Raw genomic sequence first — 26,771 nt, 5'->3', positions numbered from 1 at the left:
AAACGCTCCGATTCAAGCTTAGATATGAAAAATCCATCAAATTTGCCAAAAATCGTTACTTTTCAGATGGTTTTTGTCAAAAATGAAAGTGGCCGCATCCGTGTTCATCCTCAACCTTTATATATATTATGTATTATCATCAAATACAACTTACATTTCAATATTATGAATGAACACGAATGCGGCCACTTTCATTTTAGACAGAAACCGTCTAAAATTTAACTAAAATGCTAAAATTGTGAAGATTTCAGTAATTTAGCAGGACTTTATGATGCTAATATACGATATATGTGCATTGTATTGTCAAAAAGAGCCTATATTTATGTAGCAGAATCATTCTACTTTCCAATAAATAGCTTAACGATTACATTATCACAATTTTGTAAAACTGCTATGGTTTGGGGCCAAAAAGGGGTCTTACTGAACCTACTCCTTTCAAGACAGATAGATCTTGACTTGCAAAACAATTTAACCTCCATGTCTTTATTGCTCTTAATGCTTTGGTTTCTGAGTTATAAGCTAAAATCTACATTTTACACCTGTGTTCTATTTTTAGCCATGGCGGCTATCTTGGTTGGTTGGCAGGGTCACCGCACACATTTTTAAACTAGATACCTGAATGATGATTATGGCCAAGTATGGTTAAATTTAGACCAGTCGTTTTAGAGGACAATATTTTTGTAAAAGATTAGAAAAAAATAGAAAAATTGGTAAACAATTACTATAAAGGTCAAAAACTCCTTAAGGGGTCAACTGATCATTTTAGTCTAATAACGTATTTGTAGATCTTACTTTGCTGAACATTATTGCTGTTTACAGTTGATCTCTATCTTTAATAATATTCAAGATAATAGCCATAAAAACAGTATAATCTCCTTAAAATTGCCAATTAAGGGGCAGCAACCAAACAACCAGTTGTCCGATTCGTCTGGAAATTTCAGTGCAGATAGATCTTTACCTGAAAAACAACTGAACCCCATGCCAGATTTGCTCTAAATGCTTTGGTTTCAGAGTTATAAGCCAAAATCTACATTGTTCTATTTTTAGCCATGGCGACCATCTTGGTTGGTTGGCCGGGTCACGACACATTCTTTTTAAACTAGATACCCCAATGACGATTGTGGCCAAGTTTGATTTAATTTGACCCAGTAGTTTTAGAGGAGAAGATTTTGGTAAAGGCTAACGACGACAACGACGGGCGACGGACGACGGAAGCAGGACGCAAAGTGATGAGAAAAGTTCACTTGGCGCTTTGGGCCAGGTGAGCTAAAAGGACAAACGATTTTTTTTTAAACTAATTTGTCTCTCTCACACATTATTATGTTAATATGCATATACCACCATGTACATTTGTATACTGTGTGTTTTACTTCAAAATATACAATGAAATCGAACTCGTTTAAAATAAAAGAACAATGTCAAAAAATAATGCTAAAAGAACTCCCCCCAAAATGAAACTAATTTTTGATTGGCTTGAAAAACGAAAACTCAATCCAGTTTTGAAATGAGAAAAAAAACACTGATCTGTTATTATTTTTTCAGATATATATTCAGAGATTTTAAACATAATCAACCAATAACGCAAATTATACAAATAAAATTTTTACTGTTGTCAGAAACTTTTTATCTCGATCTCCAATTGCAACGACATAGTATTTTGAGGGAACAACATATTTTTTTCTTTCATGGCCGCATTCTACCACCGTAATAATCACATAAAGTTACAAATAATCTCATTTAGAATATTATAAATGCACTAATGATACAAAATTAACTAAAATAAACAAATAAACAAAACACCAAATAATGCAAATCACTGACCAAAGGGAGATTATCAAACATAAAAGTAAGATTTTTTTATTGATAACCTTAGATAAGAACAGAGTTTGTATTATTATTTTTTAATGTTTAGTTTTCAAGGCCTTTCAAGTTTGCAATTGATTGGGCCAGAGACATATATACACAGAGATTGGCAACTCCGTGAAATCCCGTTAAAGATCGCGGCCCAGAATGAGATTCTCGTCGATAAAATTTAGAACATGCAATCAAGTCGGGGATGAATAACCTCGATAGATAATCAAGAAAAGCAATGGGAAAATTATATCAGATCATATTATAATTTCTTTTCTAATAAAAAATACTTGAATGTTATATTTATCTTTCAGCATTTATTGAGAAAAATATTGTTATATGATATGCATTTTATAATTAAAATTTCAAATCTGGTAATGCTCAATTGTTATTACAAGAACATTTTCGGTACGGCATATATCTTTGCAATAGTTTGTTTAATTACACAGTGAAATTGTGTGTGTCCGATTTTCCGGTAATTAGGTCCTTAATAGAGTTGTGATTGTTGATTCACAGGTGTGCGATTACGCAATTTATTGCCCTCCGATCACCTGAATATTACCGGAGGTGAATTCTAAATGGATTATTACTTGGCAATTGTTTTTTAAAGATTAACAAATTCTGACATACTATTTTAACCATGACCAGAACTTTATTTTAACAGAAGCACTCGGCAATACTATAGTGTATATTCAATCAGGAAAACAAAAAGAGTCTTTTAACATGTCAAAAAAAGAAATGAGGCAACTTTGTCATATATATAAAAAATAATGTAGCCAGTAGAATTTTGTATCCGAATTTTGTCTCGTGAGAAACTGAATTTATATCTGTTTTAATTTAATTATAATGTTTAATTGTCGATTGACCTAAAATAAAATTATTTATGGAACATTTGCGTAAATTTCCTCAATGAACGTACATTATAGTGTTGTCGAAATCACTATTTTTTGCTGCCATGAAATATTGAAGATCATTGAATATGAATCCGTCATTATTTGTATTTTTTTAAAGACTTAATATCACAGACTTTGATTAAAAACAATATGTTTCATAAGTACAGTAAAATGCTCTGCTCAACTCTGGGAACAGTATATATATCTTACGTTAATATATATGTTCCTGTTCAACTGTAGAATTTTAATGTTTTGTTTCATAAACCACTGGAGTATTTCAACATTCTTATCTTTACTCTTTCCAGAGACATATATACACAGTGAATCTCGAGTTTGAAATTAGAAAGATTTAAAATTGTGTACAAATTTTATCTGATCTTTTGTGGGTTTATGTTGTTCAAGGTAATTTTCTGTGCAGTTATTTTCATTTCATTTGTTATTTTTTTCCTCTGTGTTACAAGACCTTGTACTTTTTTATTTGCCCCTTGACATCTGCTGCTTCTGTTTAAACCTTAACCACAAATATCTCATCTGTTTTAAATAAAAGTCTCATTCCCGGAATTTGTTATACAGAAATTCATTTTAATATCAGATTTTTATAAGCATATCAACTGCTTGGTCTCTTCCCACAACTTGTGTCAGTTAGGACGGAATGCATCAATAGGTACATACATGTACCAGGTCATGGGTATAATATAAGTACACGTTATGTGCTTTTGAACTTCACAAGAATTTTTAAACATTCATAAATGTGCCAAGAATATTGTTGTCGTTGGGTTGTTGTCTCCTTGACACATATACCTCACATTTCTGTTTAGTCATAGCATCTGTGCCTTTTCAACTTATTGCAGAAAATATTAGCATAAACATTTTTTCAAAACAGGAGAGGTGAAATAGTGATCACAGAATGAGGACATGTAAAACTGAAACAACACAGCACAACAGATAAATATAAATAAGCACCATTGACATTTTTTTAAAGGACTGAAACAAACATAGATGGTGACCAATGTAAGAGACTAGTGAACAGAAGAAGAGTGATCATTTCTTGCTTCTTTTCCTACACATTTTGTCATTTTATGTAAACAATTACATATGTTACTTTCCATGAAGAGGAAGGAATTTGTGAATAGAGTGGCCTTCTAATGATAGTCATACATGAAAATCCTTGTCTCATTAGCAATCATACTACATCATATTGTTATACATCTACATGTAAATTTTGTTAACATAAATAAGACTAATGAAGTTGAACACAAGATATTTATTTGCTTTTTTATCCATTTTACAGTCAGGATAAGCACATGTACTTTTCTCTCTTACATAACCATTGTTAGTTTTAAGTATCACATTGATAGTAGTAATCAGTCCACAACATGACTGTGCCGTCACTTTTGGAAAAAGTCATCACTAGTTGTTCCTGTTTGCCAGGAAGTCTTATTTTCAATCAGAAAGACTTGGGAGTCCTACATTCAGCCCATGTATGATATTATATCTCTTGTATGCTGCACTGACAGGTAAATTTGATCAACATCTTTCTCCTTTTATAGCAAGCAGGACCCTGTTAAAAAAGAGAAAGCTGTCAGATACTGAATGTAAAAATATATAAAATTGTAAATGTCATCAAAGTGGTGGAAATAATGAAAAAAAAAACCTCTATACACAAATCCAGTTTGTCATGATAGGAAAGTAATGCATGTGCTGGGTACAATAATTCTCTGAAGATGGAAAAGTCTACTGTAAATTCAGAAATTAATGCAAGGTTTTTATTATTGCGAAAAATGCGAAAGAGTTTAAAACTCACTTTTTGAAAAATTTTGAATGGATTTAACAGGATTCTTAACAGAAGTTGTAAAAATTAAAATCGCATTTCAGTTTAAAATGAGAAAATCAATAATAAATGCACGCAATAATTTCTGAATTTACAGTATCAAGTGTATACGGACAGGGGTCTGTCTTGATATTGAAACAAAACACCATGGCCGTCAGCTATAATACTGATTTTTAATTGTAAATTGCATCAAAGTGGGTGAAAATATGATAAAAACAACCTCTTTATGCAAATTCAGTATGTCATAGGAAAAAAAATAATGAGCTAGGAACAATTATTCTCTGAAGATGGAAAAGTTTTAAACTGTAGCCATGGACAGGGGTCTGTCTTGATATTAAAGAAAATTAACATGGCCGTCAGCTATAATACTGATTTTTAATTGTAAATTACATCAAAGTGGGTGAAAATATGATAAAAACAACCTCCATATGCAAATTCAGTATGTCATAGGAAAAAAAATAATGAGCTAGGAACAATTATTCTCTGAAGATGAAAAAGTTTTAAACTGTAGCCATGGACAGGGGTCTGTCTTGATATTAAAGAAAGTTAACATGGCAGTCAGCTATAATACTGATTTTTAATTGTAAATTACATCAAAGTGGGTGAAAATATGATAAAAACAACCTCCATATGCAAATTCAGTATGTCATAGGAAAAAAAATAATGTGCTGGGAACAATTATTCTCTGAAGATGGAAAAGTTTTAAACTGTAGTCATGGACAGGGGTCTGTCTTGATATTAAAGAAAATAAACATGGCCGTCAGCTATAATACTGATTTTAAATTGTAAATTGCATCAAATTGGGTGAACATATGATAAAAACAACCTCTACATGCAAATTCAATATGTCTGGGGAAAGTAATTCATCACACAATTTGTTTTATTCCTCTTCAAATGAAAATGTTTTGATAAAAATTACGACCGTGCTAAAAATTTTCATAACGTGCATCTCGGCCCAGTTTTTACCATTATTAAAAACTGCAATAAAACGTTAATCGTCTCAATATTTTAAATAATAACTACTACAAACTGAATAAAACAAGGTAATTCATAGTAAAAATTGAAATATATACTTACATTATGCTGTTTTGAAATGCTTGATGTGTAATAAAATTCGAAGCGTGGTGGTGTACTTGTCGTGTTAGAATCAATATGGCGATCTCGTTAAAGTCTCGTGAGATGCGTGTCGTGGATTAGATTTCGTTGACCACTGTTACAGTTGCCAATCTCTGTGTATATATGTCTCTGATTGGGCGTATACCTGATTTCATATTTGTTTAGGTAAATATAACGCGTCTGGCGTATCAAAGTATAACTTAACTTATATCTTTTATTACTTTTTGTATATTATTTTAGGAATGACTGTAATATTTTTTTCTCTATCTATGAAGAAATAACATCAAAAATATAGTGCACACTGAATAATCTTTCAAATTGCTATACGTTTTCTATTGGTGAAGGTGTTTTGCAGTGTCAGACAAGAGGTCCATTGCTTGAAGGGTGATCAATTATATATTAATCCTATCAGAGTTTAACATTTCTGTATAATCTACATTATTTCTTTAGATAGTCTCTTCATATCTAGATTTGTCTACTTTATTCCATCTAACTTTGAGTGTTTGTTTTCCAGAGTTCATTGATTGTTGTTCCCGTGATATGTTGCATTTGATTCTCACTGATATAGGATGATGGTCTGATACATTAGATGATAAATCGATCAGTCATTTTGACATGAATTATCATTGATATGGTTATATCTATAAATTAATTGTTTACAAAATTTAGATTTTTTGAAATACTAAGGCTTTTCTACCTCAAACATAGATTACCTTAGCTGTTTTTAGCAAAACTTTTAGCAATTTTGGTCCTCAATGCTCTTCAACTTCGTACTTTATTTGGCGTTTTTAACTTTTTTGGATTCGAGCGTCACTGATGAGTCTTTTGTAGACTGAACGCACGTCTGACGTATATACAAAATTTTGTAATGGTATCTATGATGAGTTGATTCACACTAAGGATCAGTAAATAAAAAAGTAGTCAATTTCAGATGTATCTTTTCCATTTACATTTATAAATGTGAGGCCTTCAGAGTTAGTTTTCAGTTTACATTCCATCATTTAAAAGTTGAGTGTTTGTTTATGTCTGCTGTTAATGGATATATTCCATAGGTCTTCATTGGGGTTTAGATCTCCTCCGATTATAATCTCACGGGTCCTACCATTCTTTCGTACAATTTCGTAAATCTGGTCTAAACAGTCTAAAAATATGTCATAGCTATCATTTGAGGATTGTGTAGGAAGGTACGATAAAATTGTCTGTGGTTTATCTATTACCAATCCAATACCTTGTCATCTACTTGATCCGTCAGGTAATGGGTTAATATAACCGTCTATTGATTTTTGCTTAAGTATTGCCACGCCACCTTATCAACGAGGTATATGCGAGGCCGCTATTAGGTCACGTGGATCTACTGCTTGTTCGACACCTACTATTTTTGGATGTAGTTCATTTAATAGTTCTAGTTCAAAATGAAACCAATGTTTATGAATTAATATAATATCCGAAAATTTCTCTATTTCTTGAAAGGATTGACCTGTAGTTTTAATGTTTTTATAGATGGAATATTTAGAGTATTTTGATAGTTATTTTTGCTCTCTATCACTTTCTCGGTATTTTGATGTTAAGTCACTCTGTTAACTTGCGAATCATCTCTTAAAAAAGAGTTAGTAGCTATCATTGTTGGTCTTTGATGGGTTGGATTATTAGAGTAATCCTGACTTTCATGAGAGTTGCTGATGTTGTGACCAAGTTGAGGCTGTATATTTTGTCTCATGACCGAAGTGTTTATTTAGGATTTCAGATCTAACTGAGGGTTCTTTAGCGGATGGCTATTGTTCGGATGTGGTTTGTATTATACAGGTTGTCCCATCATATGAAATATTTCTGGTCCTGTACTATTATTAGTGCCAGTATATTGTGGTAGATGGCCATTTCTAGATAGTGCGGGAGTTTTGGTTTTCCTCGAAGTTCATACTTAAATCTACTTGGACAGATTGTTTAGCCTTATATTGCAGTGGTAAAGCTACATTTTTTACTTGACCTGATGATGGTGATTGTGTAGTCATTTTCGCAATAAAAAGAGTCTTCCATCTTGAAAAGTTGCGTATCTATTTGGCGTAGAATAAAGTTAGAGCCCCTAGGCCTGTCTTGCAAGATGTTTAATAAGTGGTTGTTATCCTTTTGGGTACTAACATGCTGATCATCATGGTTAGTGTGAACTATTGACGGGTTATTACTTCCCGGTCTTTGTATTAATTGTACATCTATTCGTATTGTATCTCATTTGATCTCTCGAGTTCTTTAATTCTAGAGTCTAGTTTATGGATATGTGAGATTGAAACCATGTTCTTGCATTTTTTTAATCTTCTGTCATTCTTTTTTGTACTTAACCTCCTCTTCACGTTTACGTATCTTTGTCTCTCTTTGACTCAGTCTACTTGTTTAATTTCTGTTGATCGACAATGTTATCTTTCAGTGATATATATGTGGTGTTGTTATTGTATATTGTACTCACAGTTGTATTTTCTTCATCATCATTCCTCATAGAGTTGGTATTTAGCGGAGTAGTTAGATATTCATATCATCTTGTTCAGTGGAGTTCGGCAAGTCAGTTCTTTGGTCCATATTGCCTATACAGTTTGTACATATGCTTGTATCATCGTTCTTTTTTTACGGGTGATACACATTTGGTGGCAAGGTCACGGTTAAACTTCACAGTTGATAATATTACCGTATATCTGTACATTACATTATCAGCAATTTAGTTGTAGCTCTTCATTTAGAATGTCCCTTGCAGAGGGCAAACTTTCCATTTTTGGAGGAGACTTTAACATCAGATTTGGTGTAATATTGTTGCATGTATAGGTATTGCCACTAGTACTATTTTCTATTTTGTAAATATCATCTTCGGTTGAATGGTCACAACTATAAGGAATCCAGTGTTTTCCATTGGTACAACAAACACCTTTTGTCTGAATGCTTCTTCTGCATCTTATACATTTAATTGAAATTGTCTCACTGTTTTGTTTAGATATACCAGTATCTTTATGTGTAACAGTATGGTGGGTATTAGTTCTGACTTGAGTTTGTAGTGGAGTTCTTCATCCTCGATAGTTCTTGTAATTGTTCTTCAGCCTGGTTAAACTCGGACTTCTCTAGAACTGAATTTTAAATTTCCGTATTGTTATGCGTTTACTTTACTTGATTGGCTAGATGTATAGGTGGGGGGGTTGAGATCTCATTAACATATTTAATCCCGCTGCATGTTTGCGCCTGTCCCAAGTCAGGAGCCTCTGGCCTTTATTAGTCTTGTATTAATTTGATTTTAGTTTCTTGTGTACAATTTGGAAATTAGTATTGCGTTTATCATCACTGAACTAATAGATATTTGTTAAGGGGCCAGCCAAAAGACGCCTCCGGGTGCCGGAATTTCTGGCTACATTAAAGACCTTGGTGACCTTCTGTTGTTGTATTTCTATGGTCGAGTTGTTGTCTCTTTGACACATTCCACATTTCAATTCTCAATTTCATTAATCGGTTACCAGTTATAACTACATTTTTGATTGTATTGTGTATATTGGGTAGTTCGGTTTACATGAACCTATCAGTATCTTTTCAATTGACTAATAAGCGACAAACTGTGTAGTATACTGACAATGTATAGACGTGGGTTTAGTCTATATACATATGAAGTATCATTCTGATAAAAAGACCTTTTTTGTTCTGGTCTGGCACAGTTTTTACAGTAATGTTGTTTTCACAAATGATTTGTTCATAATAGTATATTATGGAATTCTTTAATAATTAAAAGGAATCAGCATCATCAGCTTCTCACGTAATACCATTACCGTCATTATTTAGACAATATTTGCTCAGCGCTTTATAGCTTGAAGTTTCCGAGCGATTGCTCTGTCTTAATTTTGCTCAAAATCATTGGATCGCAAATTTTAGGTTTGGGGTTTGGTACTTGTATGTATTCCCTGGTTGCTAATGTTTCTCATGATGTATCCAGTTTATTATTCACCTTAAGGTCAAGGAACAGTAAATGGTCTATGTCGCAGATTTTGCTAAAAATTTGCATACATCTTTGGCTCGTTGAACTACAACTGAAAATCGAAAAAATAATACATTTATCTCTTTTATTATCTGAAAAATTGCAGATTGATTTCTTTTAATATGGGTGAATATTTGTATAGAAAGCACATAAAATCGGCGAAAAACCTTCTAAAATTTGTCTTAAAATCGCCAAATCTCTAATTCTACTCCATAGATTTTTCTTAAAAAACTATATATTGTTGACACATACATTTCTGTTTTAATGATATAAAATAATCATAGGGTCACCGACTTCGTTTTTTGTCTAATAATCAATTTGATACCTTGTTGGTGGTGAAAAACGTCAAAAACCATCGTTTTACGGCCTGCAACGCGATAACGTTACGATTATTTCGACGTTTTGTTGGATTTTTTCACAAAGAACGCAAAATGAATGATGTATACCGTAAACACGAAGTCGGTGACCCTATCTTTATTTTGCATCATTATAACGGAAATTTATGTATCAGCAACATATAGTTTTAAGAAAAATCTATGGAGTAGAATTAGAGATTTGGCGATTTTAAGACAAATTTAAGAAGGGTTTTCGCCGATTTTATGTGCTTTCTATACAAATGTTCACCCCTTTTGTAAGAATTCAAACAGTAATATTTCAAATGATAATTGAGATAAATACATTATTTTTTCGATTTTCAGTTGAAGTTAATCGAGCCAGAGATGTGTGCCAAATTTAACAGAATCTGTGACATAGCCCATTTACTGTAACTTGACCTTAAGTTGCTAGTTGCTTATCGTATCGTATCAGTTATTATTCATTCACAATTGGTTTTAATCAGATCTATATTTTAACAGCGTGGCTTGGATATCCCATGTCTGCACTTTTTATAGTCTACTTTTCAATTATGATGTTAAACAGTCCTTCTGTATTAAGTCTTAAATTTGACCAAGCCATGCTTTATCAAGCAATCCTTTTGGATGCATACCGTCCGAATATACATGTAAGTTGTAGTTTAGGTATTTCTCTGTCGGTTTACTTTTCCCTCTTGAGTTTTGTTTCCGTAAGTACTATTCAAATATTTTATGCCATTGTTAACTTTGACTATTTATTGTAGTTGTGTTTCCTGCTCTGAATATTTATTTATAACATCTGATTGTGTAACTAAGTCGCTATAGTTGTTATTGCTAATCGTGTGATAATTTTGTTTTAAATTTGCTGTTGATCTTTGAGGCTATTTTCCGATTATATTTGATGATGGAATATGGTTGTATTTTTAGTATTGTCATTTTAGAATGTAGATATTTCTTTAAAGTATCAATGCACTAGTAAAATTTGTCTAAAATGAGTTGAATTGTATCCTCATTTGTAGATGTTATAGAAATGTAACCATTCTGGTTCCTTATAGTGAGGTTACAGGTACCTGACCATATGTATACACTGATATCACCGATTCGTTGGATCTTGTTGTTTATATTTCTTGGTTAGTTGTGCCTGATTTACACCTCCAGTGTATATTTTTGTCAATTCAATGTATAACCTGATTGATACTGCAACTAAACTACCTGTGTTTATTTCCTAAATATAGAAACATAGCTATATTTTGTATAATGTTAATTTCATCATGGAACACTTTCTCTACAATCAGGGGTCCATTGAGGGATGACAATACGATTGACATTTGTGTTACGATGAAAAAAGCTATCAAGGTATTAATGAAAGTTGCAGTGTAAAAACAATATTGGGTCAATGTCATAAAAATATACACTTTTTTGTACTCGGCGAAAAACTGGGGAAGGGCTCGGTAGAACTTCGCCCTTACCCAGTTTCTCAGCCTCATACAAAAATGTTTATATATTTTCCTTACATTGATATTTGTATATCTGATACGTATTTCCCTTTGCTTTCAGATATAATGATTGGCGTTAAAAGTTGTGTACCAGTAAGAGGTTTGCTCGGAATTTGTAAGCACTTTTAAATTATAAATTTTGCCTCAGTCATAAATGGTTGATATAATATATTATATTGCTAGTGTGCTTCATTTGATAAGCAGTTGGTTTATAAAAGCTTAGCAATTATCTCTGCAGTATTTATAGTCCGAATAAGCTGTGCTACTACTAAAATTCTTTATAAAAATATTAGATAGATGGGTCTAAGTTGTTTCGCACTTTCGAGATTAAAAGTTCAAAGTTTTTATTATAGCGTTAAACATATTGATGATTAAAGTTGATCTCAGATAAAATGCTAAAATGAATACAACCTTGTTGTAGTAGATCATTGTGTTTGAATATTATTTGCACACGGTCCTTCATAGTTTTTGAAATTTTCACGGAATGTGTAAAACGTTATAAATCAATTTTGTAAATAGCGAATGGTTAATTGTTAATTAATATGTATTTAAGCTTTCCTCCAATAAAATTCATAAATATAAGTTGCTAGCTAGAAATGTATCATAAAATTTCTTAAATAGTTTGTTGAATTTTCAAGACGACTGCCACATGTGGTTCTCTTTCTCGGATACAAAGTTGTCAATAAAAGGTAAAATTCGTTTCACCGTTGTTTATGAATGAATTATTAGGTGTATGGAGGGTCAATTATGACATAAATGTATTTTCTGCAAATCTCGTCTGTAGATAAAAGCTGATTTTCCGACACCATATAAGAACACGTCCGTCACCATAAAATCCCGTTTTCGATTATCGATAGTATTAAAATAGTAAATGTTGAGGAGGGAATAATAAAGGGGAAATTTAATGAAATGAAATTCAATCAAATATTAAGGATTGTGTTTTTGATTAGATTTTAAAAAACAAACAACACCGATGGCATAATATGTAATCAAATTAAACGCTGCCATCGTGAATTATTACGAGTGCTGACTTTTTGGAATTATTACCATTATTGTTCGATCAATTGAACAGTGAGGGAGGATGTCTTATAGATATATATTTTTGAAAATGTGAAATCATTATCAATACAGCGATGGCAGGTTTGTTGTACATTTATACAAGTATCTTTCCATTTTACGACACGACGTACACTTTATCTATTCGGTTTTTATTCCAAGCTCTTTGTTTAAATTGTACAGGGTCTCATTAGTTTGTATACGGCAAGACTTACGCTTTATCTATTAAGATTAATATAACTAAGAAGCGTTTAAAGTTTAAAGCCATAATCAAGAATCGTTTTTTAAGATACGGTGCGAAATGTGAAAAAAAACATCCCTGTTTTAGTTACAAAGTGCCGTAACTCAAAAATATCACGAGGGTATCACTAGCCCAGTAGTCACAATTTGGTATTGACATGATTACTAGTATCAATAATGTGGTAATTTTTATAAATTTCCTGTTTACAAAACTATGAGTTTTTCGAAAAAAAAATTAGGATTTTCTTATTCCAGGCATAGATTACCTTAGCCGCATTTGGCACCAATTTTCAGAATTTTTGGATCCTCATTAATGCTCGTCATCTTTGTAATTGTTTGGCTAGATAAATATTTTGATGTGAGCGTCATTGATGCGTCTTATGTAGATGAAACGCGCGTTTGGCGTACTAAATTATAATTCTGATACCTTTGATAACTAATTGCAGTGACGCAAACAAAAATCTGCATTACTGAATGCCTCGATGTACCGCGATGGGAAAAAAAGCACCACAATAAAATATCGGTCGGGTTTGGGTTTTCATGTGTTTGTAATGATTTTGTGTGATAAATATTGATCCATCTTAACAATTATTTTGTTTAACGATAAAAAATAACATGTGTACAGTACTAATGTCATTTTATATTTTGTCAATAAAATTGAGACTTGAAATGGGGAGTGTGTCAAAGAGAAAACGATCCGATCAAAGAGTAGTCAAAAACAGCCGAAGACCATTACTGAGTCTTCAACGCAATAAAAAAAACTCCTCCACTAGGAGGCGTGCCTAAGCTGGCCTCTAAACAAAAATGAATACTAGTTCAGTGATAATGGACGTCAAACTATACTCCGCATCATACACAAGAAACAAAAATTATAAGTCATACAAGAGGCTCCTGACTTGTGAAAGGAGCAAAAATGCGGCGGGGTTAAACGGGGTTTTTTAGATCTCGACCCTCTCCCGTTACCTCTAGTGACAGGAGCAAAAATGCGGCGGGGTTAAATGTTTTTTTATATCTCGACCCTCTACCTTTACCCCTAGCCAATGTAGAAACACAAATACAAAACAATACGCACAATAAAATCAGTTCTCAAGAAGTCAAAGTCCAATGTCAGAAAAGTTAACAAAATAACTAAACAAAATGACAATGATACGTTTACTAACAAAGTTTACTAGCAGTTTCTGGTATGCCCGTTGCAGACCAAAATATAACTGATAGTCATAATCTGAATATCAAGTACAATCCCTCCCGTAAAGGGTTTTGTATCATTCCATCATAAATATATGAGTTAACATAACCCGTATCAAGCCAACAACTGGTTTTAGAACAAATGTTGGTTTTTTTTTCGATGCAAAGAACTTCTAGTGAATCAAAATTAACGCCAAAATATACAACCTTTAATGACATGAAAACACTATCTTAACTATATCCCTTCTTAATAAGTCTGTTTAAAGGTTTTGTAAGCTATTGAGGTGAATGCCGACATGTATATGCTTTGGAAAGAATATTACCATAAAAAAAATATTACCATAAAAATTGGATGCGAAATACCTGAACGTAAATGTGTCTGCATGTTGGATTATATTTACGGATGATATAAAAAAAAAAAAAAAAAGAAGATGTGGTATGATTGCCAATGAGACAACTATCCACAAAAGACCAAAATGACACAAACATTAACAACTATAGGTCACCGTGATGTCATTGTACCGATGATTAATTAAAGTAAATATTTTGACTTGATTGTGATATCGATAACCCTGGTGTTATAATTTTTCAGTAAGACACAAATTTCTCTCAATAAAATCTAATTAAGAAATAATTCATGGAAGCCATAGATTATTGGAAATTTACACATGGCCTGGGCCGTGATATTCGAATTTTATTCTGATCGTTAGCTTCCATGAATTATTTCGATTCTAATAGGACAAATACGATCATTAAAAAAACTAAAGCGAGGGTGGGTAAAGCTGTGTGTGTGGCTGTTCTTTTTCACTCCCTGTTAGTTAAAGCTCAAACGTTCTAATAGATCCGTAGCTTGCATGGATTATTTCATGAACAACCGCTAAAAAAAATCTGTTTCATTCTCAAAACCAACAATTGTCATTTTGATTTACATGTTTTTCTCGTGAGCTACCGTCAAATCAAAAGTTGAAATGTCGTAACTAAGGGGCCGCCATGTTGACTTGCTGAAATCAGTAAATATGCGAATAATGCAATAGAATAGAAAATCAAACAAAACCTACCTTGATAATCAACTTTAATACGATAGTAAACGACATTTCAATAGTTCACGTAACAGAAAACTTTCAACTTTAGCGTTTTCATTTGTATGGTGTCAGGTTTTGAAATGACTTAAATGCGCCAAAATCATTTATAAACTTTCGCGGAATTTTATTTTATTTTTATTTTGTTGGTTTCTTCGAGCTCTTGTGCAATGCTTCTTTTTATTATGCATCCGAATAAGAATAAAAGTGATTTTGTCTTTTTATAATTGCAATTTTTAAAGCAATAAAATCGACAAAGGGTTTGCAAATAGTTTTCAATACATGTGGATTTACGTGGGAAGTATATTGTAACAGACATTATTATGTACACCACGGAGTCTGCGCTAAGTATAGATATATCGAGAATTTTATCACATTGTTGTTTACAAAGCGAAAGAAGCACGTCATATTAGAATACGTTGTTAGATACACGATCATATCTAACAGGTGGAATTATATAAACAACATGAGATGGTGACAAGAGAACGTCACCATAAAAAAATGATCAAAAATGGATAATTAACGATAGGAAATGAAAATCGTCTCTTTTATGATCAATTTTGGTATTCCGTTTCCCGTTAATGATATAGATATTAGTATTAACTTTATTTAAAGTTAGTTCAACAGGATAAACGTCTTCATTATACATGTCGAAGTCGTCATTATTGTGAGCTAATATCAATCAAGTATCTAAACGTATGTGTTCAAGTTTTGTATCAGATGTTGTTTCTATGGGCTTTGCTGATTTTAGTCATAAATTGTAACTCCTAACAATGCAGAAGCAGGTCCGCAATAAGTGGTGCACAATTGGAATTGAACTTGACGATGTACGGAATCTCCAAAGCAAACAACAAAAGTATCTTATAAAACTTCAAGGGCAGTTATAGTATCAAAGCATGTCCAATTGGAAATACTTATCTTGTTTGTTGCTTATAAAAAATGACCTAAAAGAATTTGAAGATATGTATAGTCTCATTTTGACTTTTAAATGCCCAGTCACTAACATGGTTTATAATCATGTCACTTTTTTGAATGTGTATTTATTTTTTCTGTTTAAATTTACTTTAATCATTCTAATCATAATAATCATTTACTGTGCTTTAATTTTTAAATCATTTGATTGTATCGCTCAGATTTTGGGAACCATGATTGGTTAATAAAATTATCTTGTCTTATTTTATCTGATGTGAGATATATGTTCAAATTTAGTTAATGAAGGTGTGATTAATCAAAGGACCATTCAGCGTATTTTTTCCAACAAAACAAAATACGAAATTAAAGGACTTTACCAGTGAAAATGTACTTATTATAATATTGCTTCAATGTCCATTTGAAAGGTCTCCTCTATCCAACTATACTATACAATGAAACATGTCGATATCGGTTAAGGTATACCGATGTAGCACTTTATTTAATTTATGTGGATGGTCGGTAAATCTAAGACAGATGGTTAAGGTAAACCAATGTAGCACTTTATTTAATACATATGAATTGTCGGTAAATCTAAGACGGATGCAAATGAAGGAAATTCTACTCTTTGTATCAGCCTTTAAGTAGTCAAATTCTTTATGAAATCTAATGAACTTTTAATGTTGAGTTCTTGTTGGGGTTGAAAGTAATGAAAGCTAGTCTAACGGCCTTCAACAATACGACAAACTGATACCGTGAAGTTGGTTTTAAAATGCATCATAAAAATATGTAACAATTAAATATTGAAATATAAAAGTCAAATTTAGAACAAAACAATTTACAAAAAAACGATTCAAGTACATGTATGACGGACACAAATAAAACAAACAAGAAATTATCTAACAGCTTTTAACTTAGATCAGGAAACTATCGAATGTGGCGGGTTTACCATGTTTGAAAGCACTAAACATCCCATAACCTGGTAAGTAAAATACATTAATAAGATAAAATTGAGAATGGAAATGGGGAATGTGTCAAAGAGACAACAACCCGACCAAATAAAAAAACAACAGCAGAAGGTCACCAACAGGTCTTCAATGTAGCGAGAAATTCCCGCACCCGGAGGCGTCCTTCAGCTGGCCCCTTAACAAATATATACTGGTTCAGTGATAATGCATGTCTGCTTTAAATGGACTGAACGCATGTGTCATATTTTTCGGAGCAATATCATACCCTCGGCTCCATCGTATTGAGTTAACATATCTCTGTTTACGTTAAGTATATGCTCGTATTTGTTCGCAACTTTGGGAATCCATATCCAGGAAAGGGGTGTGTTCATTTCACTTAACCTGTTACAACAAAGTTATGAGGAACAACTGAAATCAAAACCACAACTTCCAAGTTTTTTGGTCACCATTTCAAATACTGATACAATTTCTCAGTGTTCAGATCTTAATTTACTAGCGACATTGTTGTGAGCTCTTATATATTTAAATACCAGTATACCGTCTACTCTGTAATATACCAATTGTGTCCTAATACCAACTTTGAGTCGAGTTTCTGGAACTTTACTTCATACTTTTATCAACGGGAGTATTAAAAATGTAATTTTCAAAAATATATGAGCACCGAAGCATTGACCACAATCGGCGACTAGCAGTAAACAATCAGTCTCATCTACCTAGTGCCAGACGACAGGTGTGTATTAACTGTATGGTATATATTATCAAAAGGGGCTTAAAACGAATACTAGTAAAGAAAGATCAAATTTTGTGACCTATTTTGAAACTAAAATTCTACGTATTTTTTTTTAAAGAATCCATCATTGTACATATGAGGACACTTTTAAAGAATTGGTCAAACTATGTTACATAAAACAGAATACTAAATAGGTTCAAATTGATTTTAAAAAAAAAGAATTTAAAAAAAAATACTCTGATTTCAGCAGAAAGTCATTAAAACTGGTACACTGAAAACTTTTTTATTTTCAATGACAGAATAAAACGAACTATCCGTTTTAAGTAATGCCAACTCGCCCAACTTGGTGCAAAATATGCCATTCCGTTGTATATCTATGTTTCTGTCCCACTCATGAATACAACTAATACCTATGAAAACATTAGATAAACATGCTTTTCTTATTATCTCATTGGCACTCTTATCACATATTCTTATATCTATTCTGTAGTACTTTTCATTTTGTGGAAATACAACAGAAAGAAGTGAGAATCAGTTTTCTCCTGACGGTAATGCCAACTAGCCCAACTTGTGAAAAATAGAGACGTACTGATGAATTGAGTCTTGCAAACTCGCCCCGGCCACTAATGGAAAATAGAAAAATTCTGATAAATTGAGTCATGTCACCTCATAGTCAATAAAAATAATTAAATAAGTTTTCATTTTGAGTGGGACGAGTTGGCAGACCTAGAATAATATATTCATCTAGAGTTTCCTTTTTTTTCATTAAGTGTGGCGATATTTTAAAAAGTGGGTCGAATGGTAAATAAAGGCAACAGTAGTATACCGCTGTTCAAAACTCATAAATCCATGGACAAAAAAAACAAAATCGGGGTAAAAAACTAAAACCGAGGGAAAAGCATTAAATAAAAGAGGAGAACAACGACACACCACCAAAATGCAACACCTAACGGACCAAGCATCAGACAAAATCCCACGAGAATAAGAAATATAATATGAAAACCAAATACATGAATTTGGGATAGACAAGTACCGTGACACGTCTTATCGCAATGTGAAATTACACTAAAAAATAAGAGAAAACAAACGACGCAACTTTAAAATGTAACACACACAGAAACGAACAATAATATAACAATGGCCATATTCCTGCCTTGGTACAGGACATTTTAAAGGGAAAAAATGGTGAGTTGAACCTGGTTTTGTGGCATGCCAAACCTTGCACTTTAATGGCAATGTTAAATATAACATTGAAATGACAACATAATATTACAGGACTACAATACAAATAAATAGGAGAACGTATTAGACAAAGAAACACATGATTAAAGGATAACAAAAAGCATCAGGTTTAAAATTCAATACCCCAAAAATGCGCCTCGTCCACACAAGACTCACCAGTGACGGCCAGATATAAAAGATCGAAAGTGAAAAAAAGTACAAAGTTGTACAGCACTGAAGATCAAAAGTTGAAAAAGGTTGTGTCAAATACGGCTATGTTTTTATGCTTGGGATAAGATCATCCTAATAATTTAGAACAATTAATGCTATTGCAAACAGTAAATTTTATCAAATGAATATAAAAAATATACATAATGAAACTGAAGTATTAACCAATTACAGAAAACAAGCACGAATACATAATGCAAAGACCAACACAGAATAGACACACCCAACTCAGTCCAGAACTCAACGCAGTAAATCATAAAAATGACGTCACATACGACGTTGAAAAGGCACAAAAATTACGTCACATTTGAATTTATGAAATTTCTGAAACAGCAGAAGAATGACGTCACATATGAAAAACCATATCTCAAAAGCAAGATAGAATTAGGATTGATTAAGATTATAATAGAACTAAATACTGATATTGCATTTAAACACAATGCATATTGCAATACTTATTAATAGCAATTAACTATAATATATATATATATATGTCCAGTTTGTTATGAATCCACTTTAAACCAGTTTGGGGTGATCTTTTTTAAAAGTGGGGCGATTTATTTAAAAGTGGGGAGATTTGGTGAAAAAGCAGGGCGATTTGGTGAAAAGGTGTTTCATCAGCATGTGTAACATCACATCCTTTGTCAATACGTAACTGTACTATATTCTCATTTTCTATCATACAAGCAGCTGTCATGGGTGTCTGTCCCCTACCATCAGCCTTGGTAACATCACATCCTTTGTCAATAAGTAACTGTACAATCTTCTCATTTCCTCCCAGACAAGCAGCTGTCATTGGTGTTTGTTTCGTAGCATCTGCCGAGGTAACCTCACATCCTTTGTCAATAAGTTACTGGACTATATTCTCATTTCCTCCTCTACAAGCAACTGTCATAGGTGTCTGTCCCATACCATCAGCCTGGTTAACATCACATCCATTGTCAATAAGCAACTGTACTATCTTCTCATTTCCTCCCCGACAAGCAGCTGTCAAATATGTAAATTTTGTACCATTAGCCTGGGTAACATCACATCCTTTGTCAATAAGTAACTGTACAATCTTCTCATTTCTTCCCTCACAAGCAGCTGTCATTAAACTCATCATAGATACTAGGACTAAATTTTGTATATACGAAAGACGCGTTTTTCTTCTACAAAAGACTCATCAGTGACGCTCGAATCTAAAAAAGTTAAAAAGGCCAAATAAAGAACGAAGTTAAAGAGCATTGAGGACCAAACTTCCTAAAAGTTTTGCCAAATTCAGCTATGGTAATCTATCCTGAGGTAGAAAAACCTTAGTATATCAAAAAATTCTAAATTTTGTAAACATATAATTTTAAAATATAACCATATCAATAATAAATCATCGATGTCTGTCCCATAACATCAGCCTTGGTAACTTCGCTTCCTTTGTCAATAAGTAACTGTACTTCATATGTTCTCTTCAACAAGAAGCTGTCTTAGGTGTCTGTCCATTACCAACAGCCTGGGTAACATCACATCCTTTGTCAATAAGTACCTGTACTATATTAGCATTTCCTATCATACAAGCAGCTGCCATGGGTGTCTGTCCCCTACCATCAGCCTGGGTAACATCACATCCTTTGTCAATAAGTAACTGTACTATATTCTCATTTCCTATCATACAAGCAGCTGTCATTGGTGTATGTCCCCTACCAACAGCCTGGGTAACATCACATCCTTTGTCAATTAGTAACTGTACAATCTTCTCATTTCCTCCCAGACAAGCAGCTGTCATTGGTGTCTGTCCCATAACATCAGCCTGGTTAACATCACATCCATTGTCAATAAGTAACTGTGCTATCTTCTGATTTCCTATCAAACAAGCAACTGTCATAGGTGTCTGCCCCCTACCATCAGCCTGTTTGACATCACATCCATTGTCAATAAGTAACTGTACAATCTTCTCATTTCCTACCCAACAAGCAGTTGTCATAGGTGTATGTCTTATACCATCAGCCTGGGTATATGTAACATCACATCCTTTGTCAATAAGTAATTGGACGATCTTCTCATTTCCTCCCCAACAAGCAGCTGTCATAGGTGTTTGTTTCGTACCATCAGCCTTGGTAACATCACATCCTCTGTCAATAAGTAACTGTACAATCTTCTCATTTCCTCCCCGACAAGCAGCTGTCATTGGTGTTTCCTCCATACAATCAGTCTGGGTAACATTACATCCTTTGTCAATAAGTAACTGTACTATATTCGCATTTCCTTTCATACAAGCAGCTGTCATGGGTGTCTGTCCCCTACCATCAGCCTGGGTAACATCACATCCTTTGTCAATTAGTAACTGTACAATCTTCTCATTTCCACCCGGACAAACAGCTGTCATTGGTGTCTGTCCCATACCATCAGCCTGGTTAACATCACATCCTTTGTCAATAAGTAACTGTACAATCTTCTCATTTCCTCCCCGACAAGTAGCTGTCATTGGTGTCTGTCCTCTACCATCAGCCTGGTTAACATCACATCCATTGTCAATAAGTAATTGTGTTATCTTCTGATTTCCTATCAAACAAGCAACAATCATAGGTGTCTGCCCCCTACCATCAGCCTGTTTAACACCACATCCATTGTCAATTAGTAACTGTACAATCTTCTCATTTCCAACCCAACAAGCAGTTGTCATGGGTGTACGTCCCATACCATCAGCCTGGGTACATGTAACATCACAACCATTTGCAATAAGTAACTGTACAATCTTCTCATTTCCTACCAAACAAGCAGCTGTCATAGGTGTTTGTTTCGTACCACCAGCCTGGGTAACATCACATCCTTTGTCAATAAGTAACTGGACTATATTCTCATTTCCTCCCCCACAAGCAACTGTCATAGGTGTCTGCTCCATACCATCAGCCTGGTTAACATCACTTCCATTGTCAATATGTAACTGTGCTATCTTCTGATTTCCTATCAAACAAGCAACAACTATCATAGGTGTCTGCCCCCTACGAAAAGCCTGTTTAACATCATGTCCATTGTCAATAAGTAACTGTACAATCTTCTCATTTCCTAACCAACAAGCAGTTGTCATAGGTGTATGTCCCATACCATCATCCTTGGTACATGTAACATCACATCCTTTGTCAATAAGTAATTGGACTATCTTCTCATTTCCTCCCAAACAAGCAGCTCTCATAGGTGTTAGTTTCGTTCCATCAGCCTGGGTAACATCACATCCCTTGTCAATAAGTAATTGTACAATCTTCTCATTTCCTCCCCGACACGCAGCTGTCATTGGTGTTTCCTCCGTACAATCAGCCTGGGTAACATCACATCCTTTGTCAATAAGTAACTGTACTATATTCTCATTTCCTATCAAACAAGCAACTGTCATAGGTGTCTGTCCCATACCATCAGGCTGGGTAACATCACATCCTTTGTCAATAAGTAACTGTGCTATCTTCGTATGTCCTCCCCTACAAGCAGTTATCATAGGTGTCTGTCTCATACCAACAGCCTGGTTAACATGACATCCATTGTCAATAAGTAACTGTACAATCTTCTCATTTCCTATCCAACAAGCAGTTGTCATAGGTGTATGTCCCCTACCATCAGCCTGGGTACATGTAACATCAAATCCTTTGTCAATAAGTAATTGGACTATCTTCTCATTTCCTCCCCAACAAGCAGCTGTCATAGGTGTTTGTTTCGTACCATCAGCCTTGGTAACATCACATCCTTTGTCAATAAGTAACTGTACAATCTTCTCATTTCCTCCCCGACAAGCAGCTGTCATTGGTGTTTCCTCCATACAATCAGTCTGGGTAACATCACATCCTTTGTCAATAAGTAACTGTACTATATTCTCATTTCCTACCAAACAAGCAACTGTCATAGGTGTCTGTCTAATACCATCAGGCTGGGTAACATCACATCCTTTGTCAATAGGTGACTGTGCTATCTTCTGATTTCCACCACTACAAGCAGCTGTCATAGGTGTATTGTTCGTACCATCAGCCTGGGTCCCATCACATCCTTTGTCAATAATTAACTGGACTATCTTCTCATTTCCTCCCAAACAAGCTGCTATATGTGTATCGTTCGTACCATCAGCCTGGGTCATATTACTTCCTTTATCAATTAGTAACTTGACTATCTTCTCATTTTCACCCCGACATGCAGCTGTCATAGGTGTTTCTTTCGTACCATCAGCCTGGTTAACATCACATCCTTTGTCAATTAGTAACTGGACTATCTTCTCATTTCCCATCAAACAAGCAGCTGTCATAGGTGTTTTTTTCATACCATCAGCCTGGGTAACATCACATCCTCTTCGTATTAAAAACTGTACTATTTTCTCATGACCTCCGTAACATGCAGCTGTCATTGGTGTATTAAATGAATAACAGTTCTTTAGATCAACATGTTTGGTCATAAAGAAATGAACTATATCATAATATCCTCGATAGCACGATGTTATTAAAGGTTCGGACAGATCGCAATCGTCATAATCATCTGAAGAATCTTCTTTTGTGTTATGCTTGTGAGTATATTGCAAACATTTTTTCGAAAACATTTGTTCAAAAATAAAGTTGTTGTCTTTTGTCTGTAATACTTTGAGAAATTTGGCTCTATATTTTTCATGTTTCATCTGTGAATTACAAAAGCATTGATTTATTTGTCCAAGTTGTAAATCATTTGTTATTCTTTCAAAGTATTCCTTTTCATATCTCTTTGGTATCAATATAGAAAATTTGTCATGTTTTTCATTGATGGATTCTAATTGTGTTCTTTCATTGAAAACTCGGATGTCTGAATAGCGCAATATACATCTGACCAGTGTATCTTTCGAACCAAAATAAGAACATAAAAAGTCAAACATTTTGTCATGTAATACCCTGTATTCAGTTTTTGTTTTCACTAAGTAAGTTCCAATCATGCTGTCAAAAGTTGATTTCATTTTGATTCTAGATGTACTTCGATTCACATCGCAGATTTCATAAATGTTTTTCAAGACATCTTTTTTTTTGTTATTTCTTTTATTAAAGATGTCAAAAAATGACTCCTTAATAATGCCATTGTTAATAACACATAAAAACAGCGAGCAATATTTGTGTGGATGTATTGCTTTTAACTGTTCCCATTCTTTTTGGTATGCATCGTAGGGACAGTGTAAAAATGCTGTTAAATTGAATCCTTCATTTTTGGAGTATAGATAACACATTAATGGTGTAAAATCTACATTCTGATCTTTCAACAACTCACAACTAGTTTTTGATAAATACTTAATACATATCTTTAACTGTCCCCTTTTGAATATTCCTGAGATAAGTTGAATATATTTGGTTTGAAAACAGTACATGATTTACAAAAAGTTTCCTCAAGATAAATATCTAGACGGCATGTTGCTGCTATTTTCGTTTTCCCCTTTCCCAGCATCCGTTTTAACGTGTCTTCATTTTTTATCAAGCAATCAATGTCCGACAAACTAGGTGTAAATCGTCCACAAATATCGTCAATAACAAACATTTGGCTTTTGTCCATGTTATAATGGGTAAATATATCCTGAATTCTTGAACATGGTACTATACAATAACTTGTCGTTGAATGTATTTTTAAAGCGACATGATGCATCAACATGCTCTTACCAATGCCAGGTTCACCTACTATTAATACAGTATGTTCTGATTCAAGGCACTGTAAAATCTTTCTTACAACAGGCGTTTCAACGAACATTTCTTCTTGCTTTTTCCAATGTTCCATCTCAACAAAGTGAAAATCTGAATAAAACAAAAATGAATTAAAATTGATATTAGAAATTGTGAATGAAAGCCTTAATTGTAATTTTAATGATGTACGATACATTTTTTTCATTTACAACGTAAATCATTTTCATGCCATTGGTTTGTGTTCGAATCGCAAAATTCTGATAAAGAGCACTTCCGTCACCTAATTGGCGTTTTATTTATATATATATATATGATATTTTTTCGTAGTGATAATTGACTGCCACAATGTGAAATTAGACTTTTACTTAATCACTGAATCAATTTAGATGCCAGATTCTGGCTGTATAATTTGGAACTGGAAGCAATGTTAGTCACACGGAAATCATAGTATACGTTTGAACCCAATTTGATATTTAGCTGCTTGTGGGTTAAAATTTCAAAATCACACAACGCATCAATCCCCAACTAATATAATAATCTCTACATTGAATCGGTCTCTTAAGTTCGGGTACGGTCGTGATGTTTAGGACGCAATCTATGATATGCTTGTAATATCATGGAAAGACAATAACAGTATATTGTTTTATCTTCAAGTTAATCTAAACTCACCATGGCATGCGCACTGGTTACTATTCTCTCTAAGTAACGCTGAAATAAATAAAATAAAAAGATTAATATCAATAATATTCTATTAAAATATATATTCATTATTACATAAAAATCATGAAAGTTCTTATTCGAAATGTGTATAAAATACCAGCATTATGAGGTAGATGCAGTATCGGTAGCTCCCGCGTGTTAATATGGTGTTTTTCGTTGATGATTGTTTCAAGTATGACATTTAATTGATACTATTCAAGAATAATACGAACAAATTTGCGGGACTTCATAAGCTGTTTTTGTTATATCATAAGTTAAAAGATTTATAAATAGTATGCTGGATAATGTTTTTTTCAGGACTATCCCAAAAGAACTTTTTAAAGTGGGTGTATTTTTCTTGACGCGTTTTCAGGTTTTTTTTAATATAAATTCAGACAAAAGTATTGCAGCATTGGTGTATTCATTGATAAGTTATTTCGATTATAGAAATTAATCAAAATTCATCGATTGATCTTATACTTTTAATTCAATTTTAAAGCACCAATTTATTTAACACATTTCACCAAAATCAGATTTACCCTTTTTGTCTTGTTTTCAATTGAAATGTTAAATTTGCGAAAATCCGTTGATTTCATACTATTCAAAAAGATACATAACAATGAGCACGTTTTACTAAGTTTGAACAGTGTGTGACCGTTTATTCAGGATATAGTACCTTTACAAAACCCTTAAATTGACAAAGGGCGGTGAATATCACGGATTCGAATTAAGGTAGATAGGGAATCTTCCTCCATCTTGGATATCGAAATACCAGAAAACATCGGTCTAGATCTTTGAAAGAATGTACAAATTTTGAGAGTAGAAGGTAATTCATGTGTAAGAATTTTTATTCCAATATAGAAAATGAGATGTTTTATCAAATTTATGGTTGTATTTTACAAAAAAAACAGAAACTTTTGTTTGATTCAATTTTTTAAAACTTTCCCACATAAGGGGATGCAACTCAAATGTAAGGGTAGATAATTCAAATAAAGGTATTTTTATAATAGGATGTGTTAGGAATTTATCCATTTTATTATGTAGTAAGGAAACAGGTCCGATGATCTCATTTATTTTTATTTTTCCTATCTGAAATAAAATTGAGAAAGGGAATGGGGAATGTGTCAAAGCGACAACAACCCGACCATAGAGCAGACAACAGCCGAAGGCCACCAATGGGTCTTCAATGTAGCGAGAATTCCCGCACCCGTAGGTGTCCTTCAGCTGGCCCCTAAAAATATGTATACTAGTACAGTGATAATGGACGTCATAGCATACTATTA

At 33.3% G+C, this 26,771-nt stretch overlaps 1 protein-coding gene and 1 long non-coding RNA gene across 2 annotated transcripts; both read right to left on the bottom strand.

Moving 5' to 3' along the window:
• Positions 1–3,988: 3,988 nt before the first annotated feature.
• Positions 3,989–5,820, bottom strand: LOC134693262 (uncharacterized). The gene is made up of 2 exons (XR_010102378.1): positions 5,653–5,820; positions 3,989–4,305 (listed from the first exon to the last, which is right to left on the bottom strand). It is a non-coding gene; the product is annotated as an uncharacterized LOC134693262 (long non-coding RNA).
• A 14,774-nt stretch (positions 5,821–20,594) lies between these two features.
• On the bottom strand, positions 20,595–24,080 carry LOC134692213 (serine/threonine-protein phosphatase 6 regulatory ankyrin repeat subunit A-like). The gene has a single exon (XM_063552663.1). The coding sequence runs from the start codon at positions 24,078–24,080 to the stop codon at positions 20,595–20,597; it is 3,486 nt and encodes a 1,161-aa protein (XP_063408733.1).
• Between the last annotated feature and the right edge of the window lie 2,691 nt (positions 24,081–26,771).

The sequence above is a fragment of the Mytilus trossulus genome, chromosome 12, assembly GCF_036588685.1.
Source record: "Mytilus trossulus isolate FHL-02 chromosome 12, PNRI_Mtr1.1.1.hap1, whole genome shotgun sequence".
In the NCBI taxonomy this organism is placed as follows: domain Eukaryota; kingdom Metazoa; phylum Mollusca; class Bivalvia; order Mytilida; family Mytilidae; genus Mytilus; species Mytilus trossulus.
Note: the sequence above shows the minus strand (reverse complement) of the source record. Positions and strands in the feature narration are given on the sequence as shown.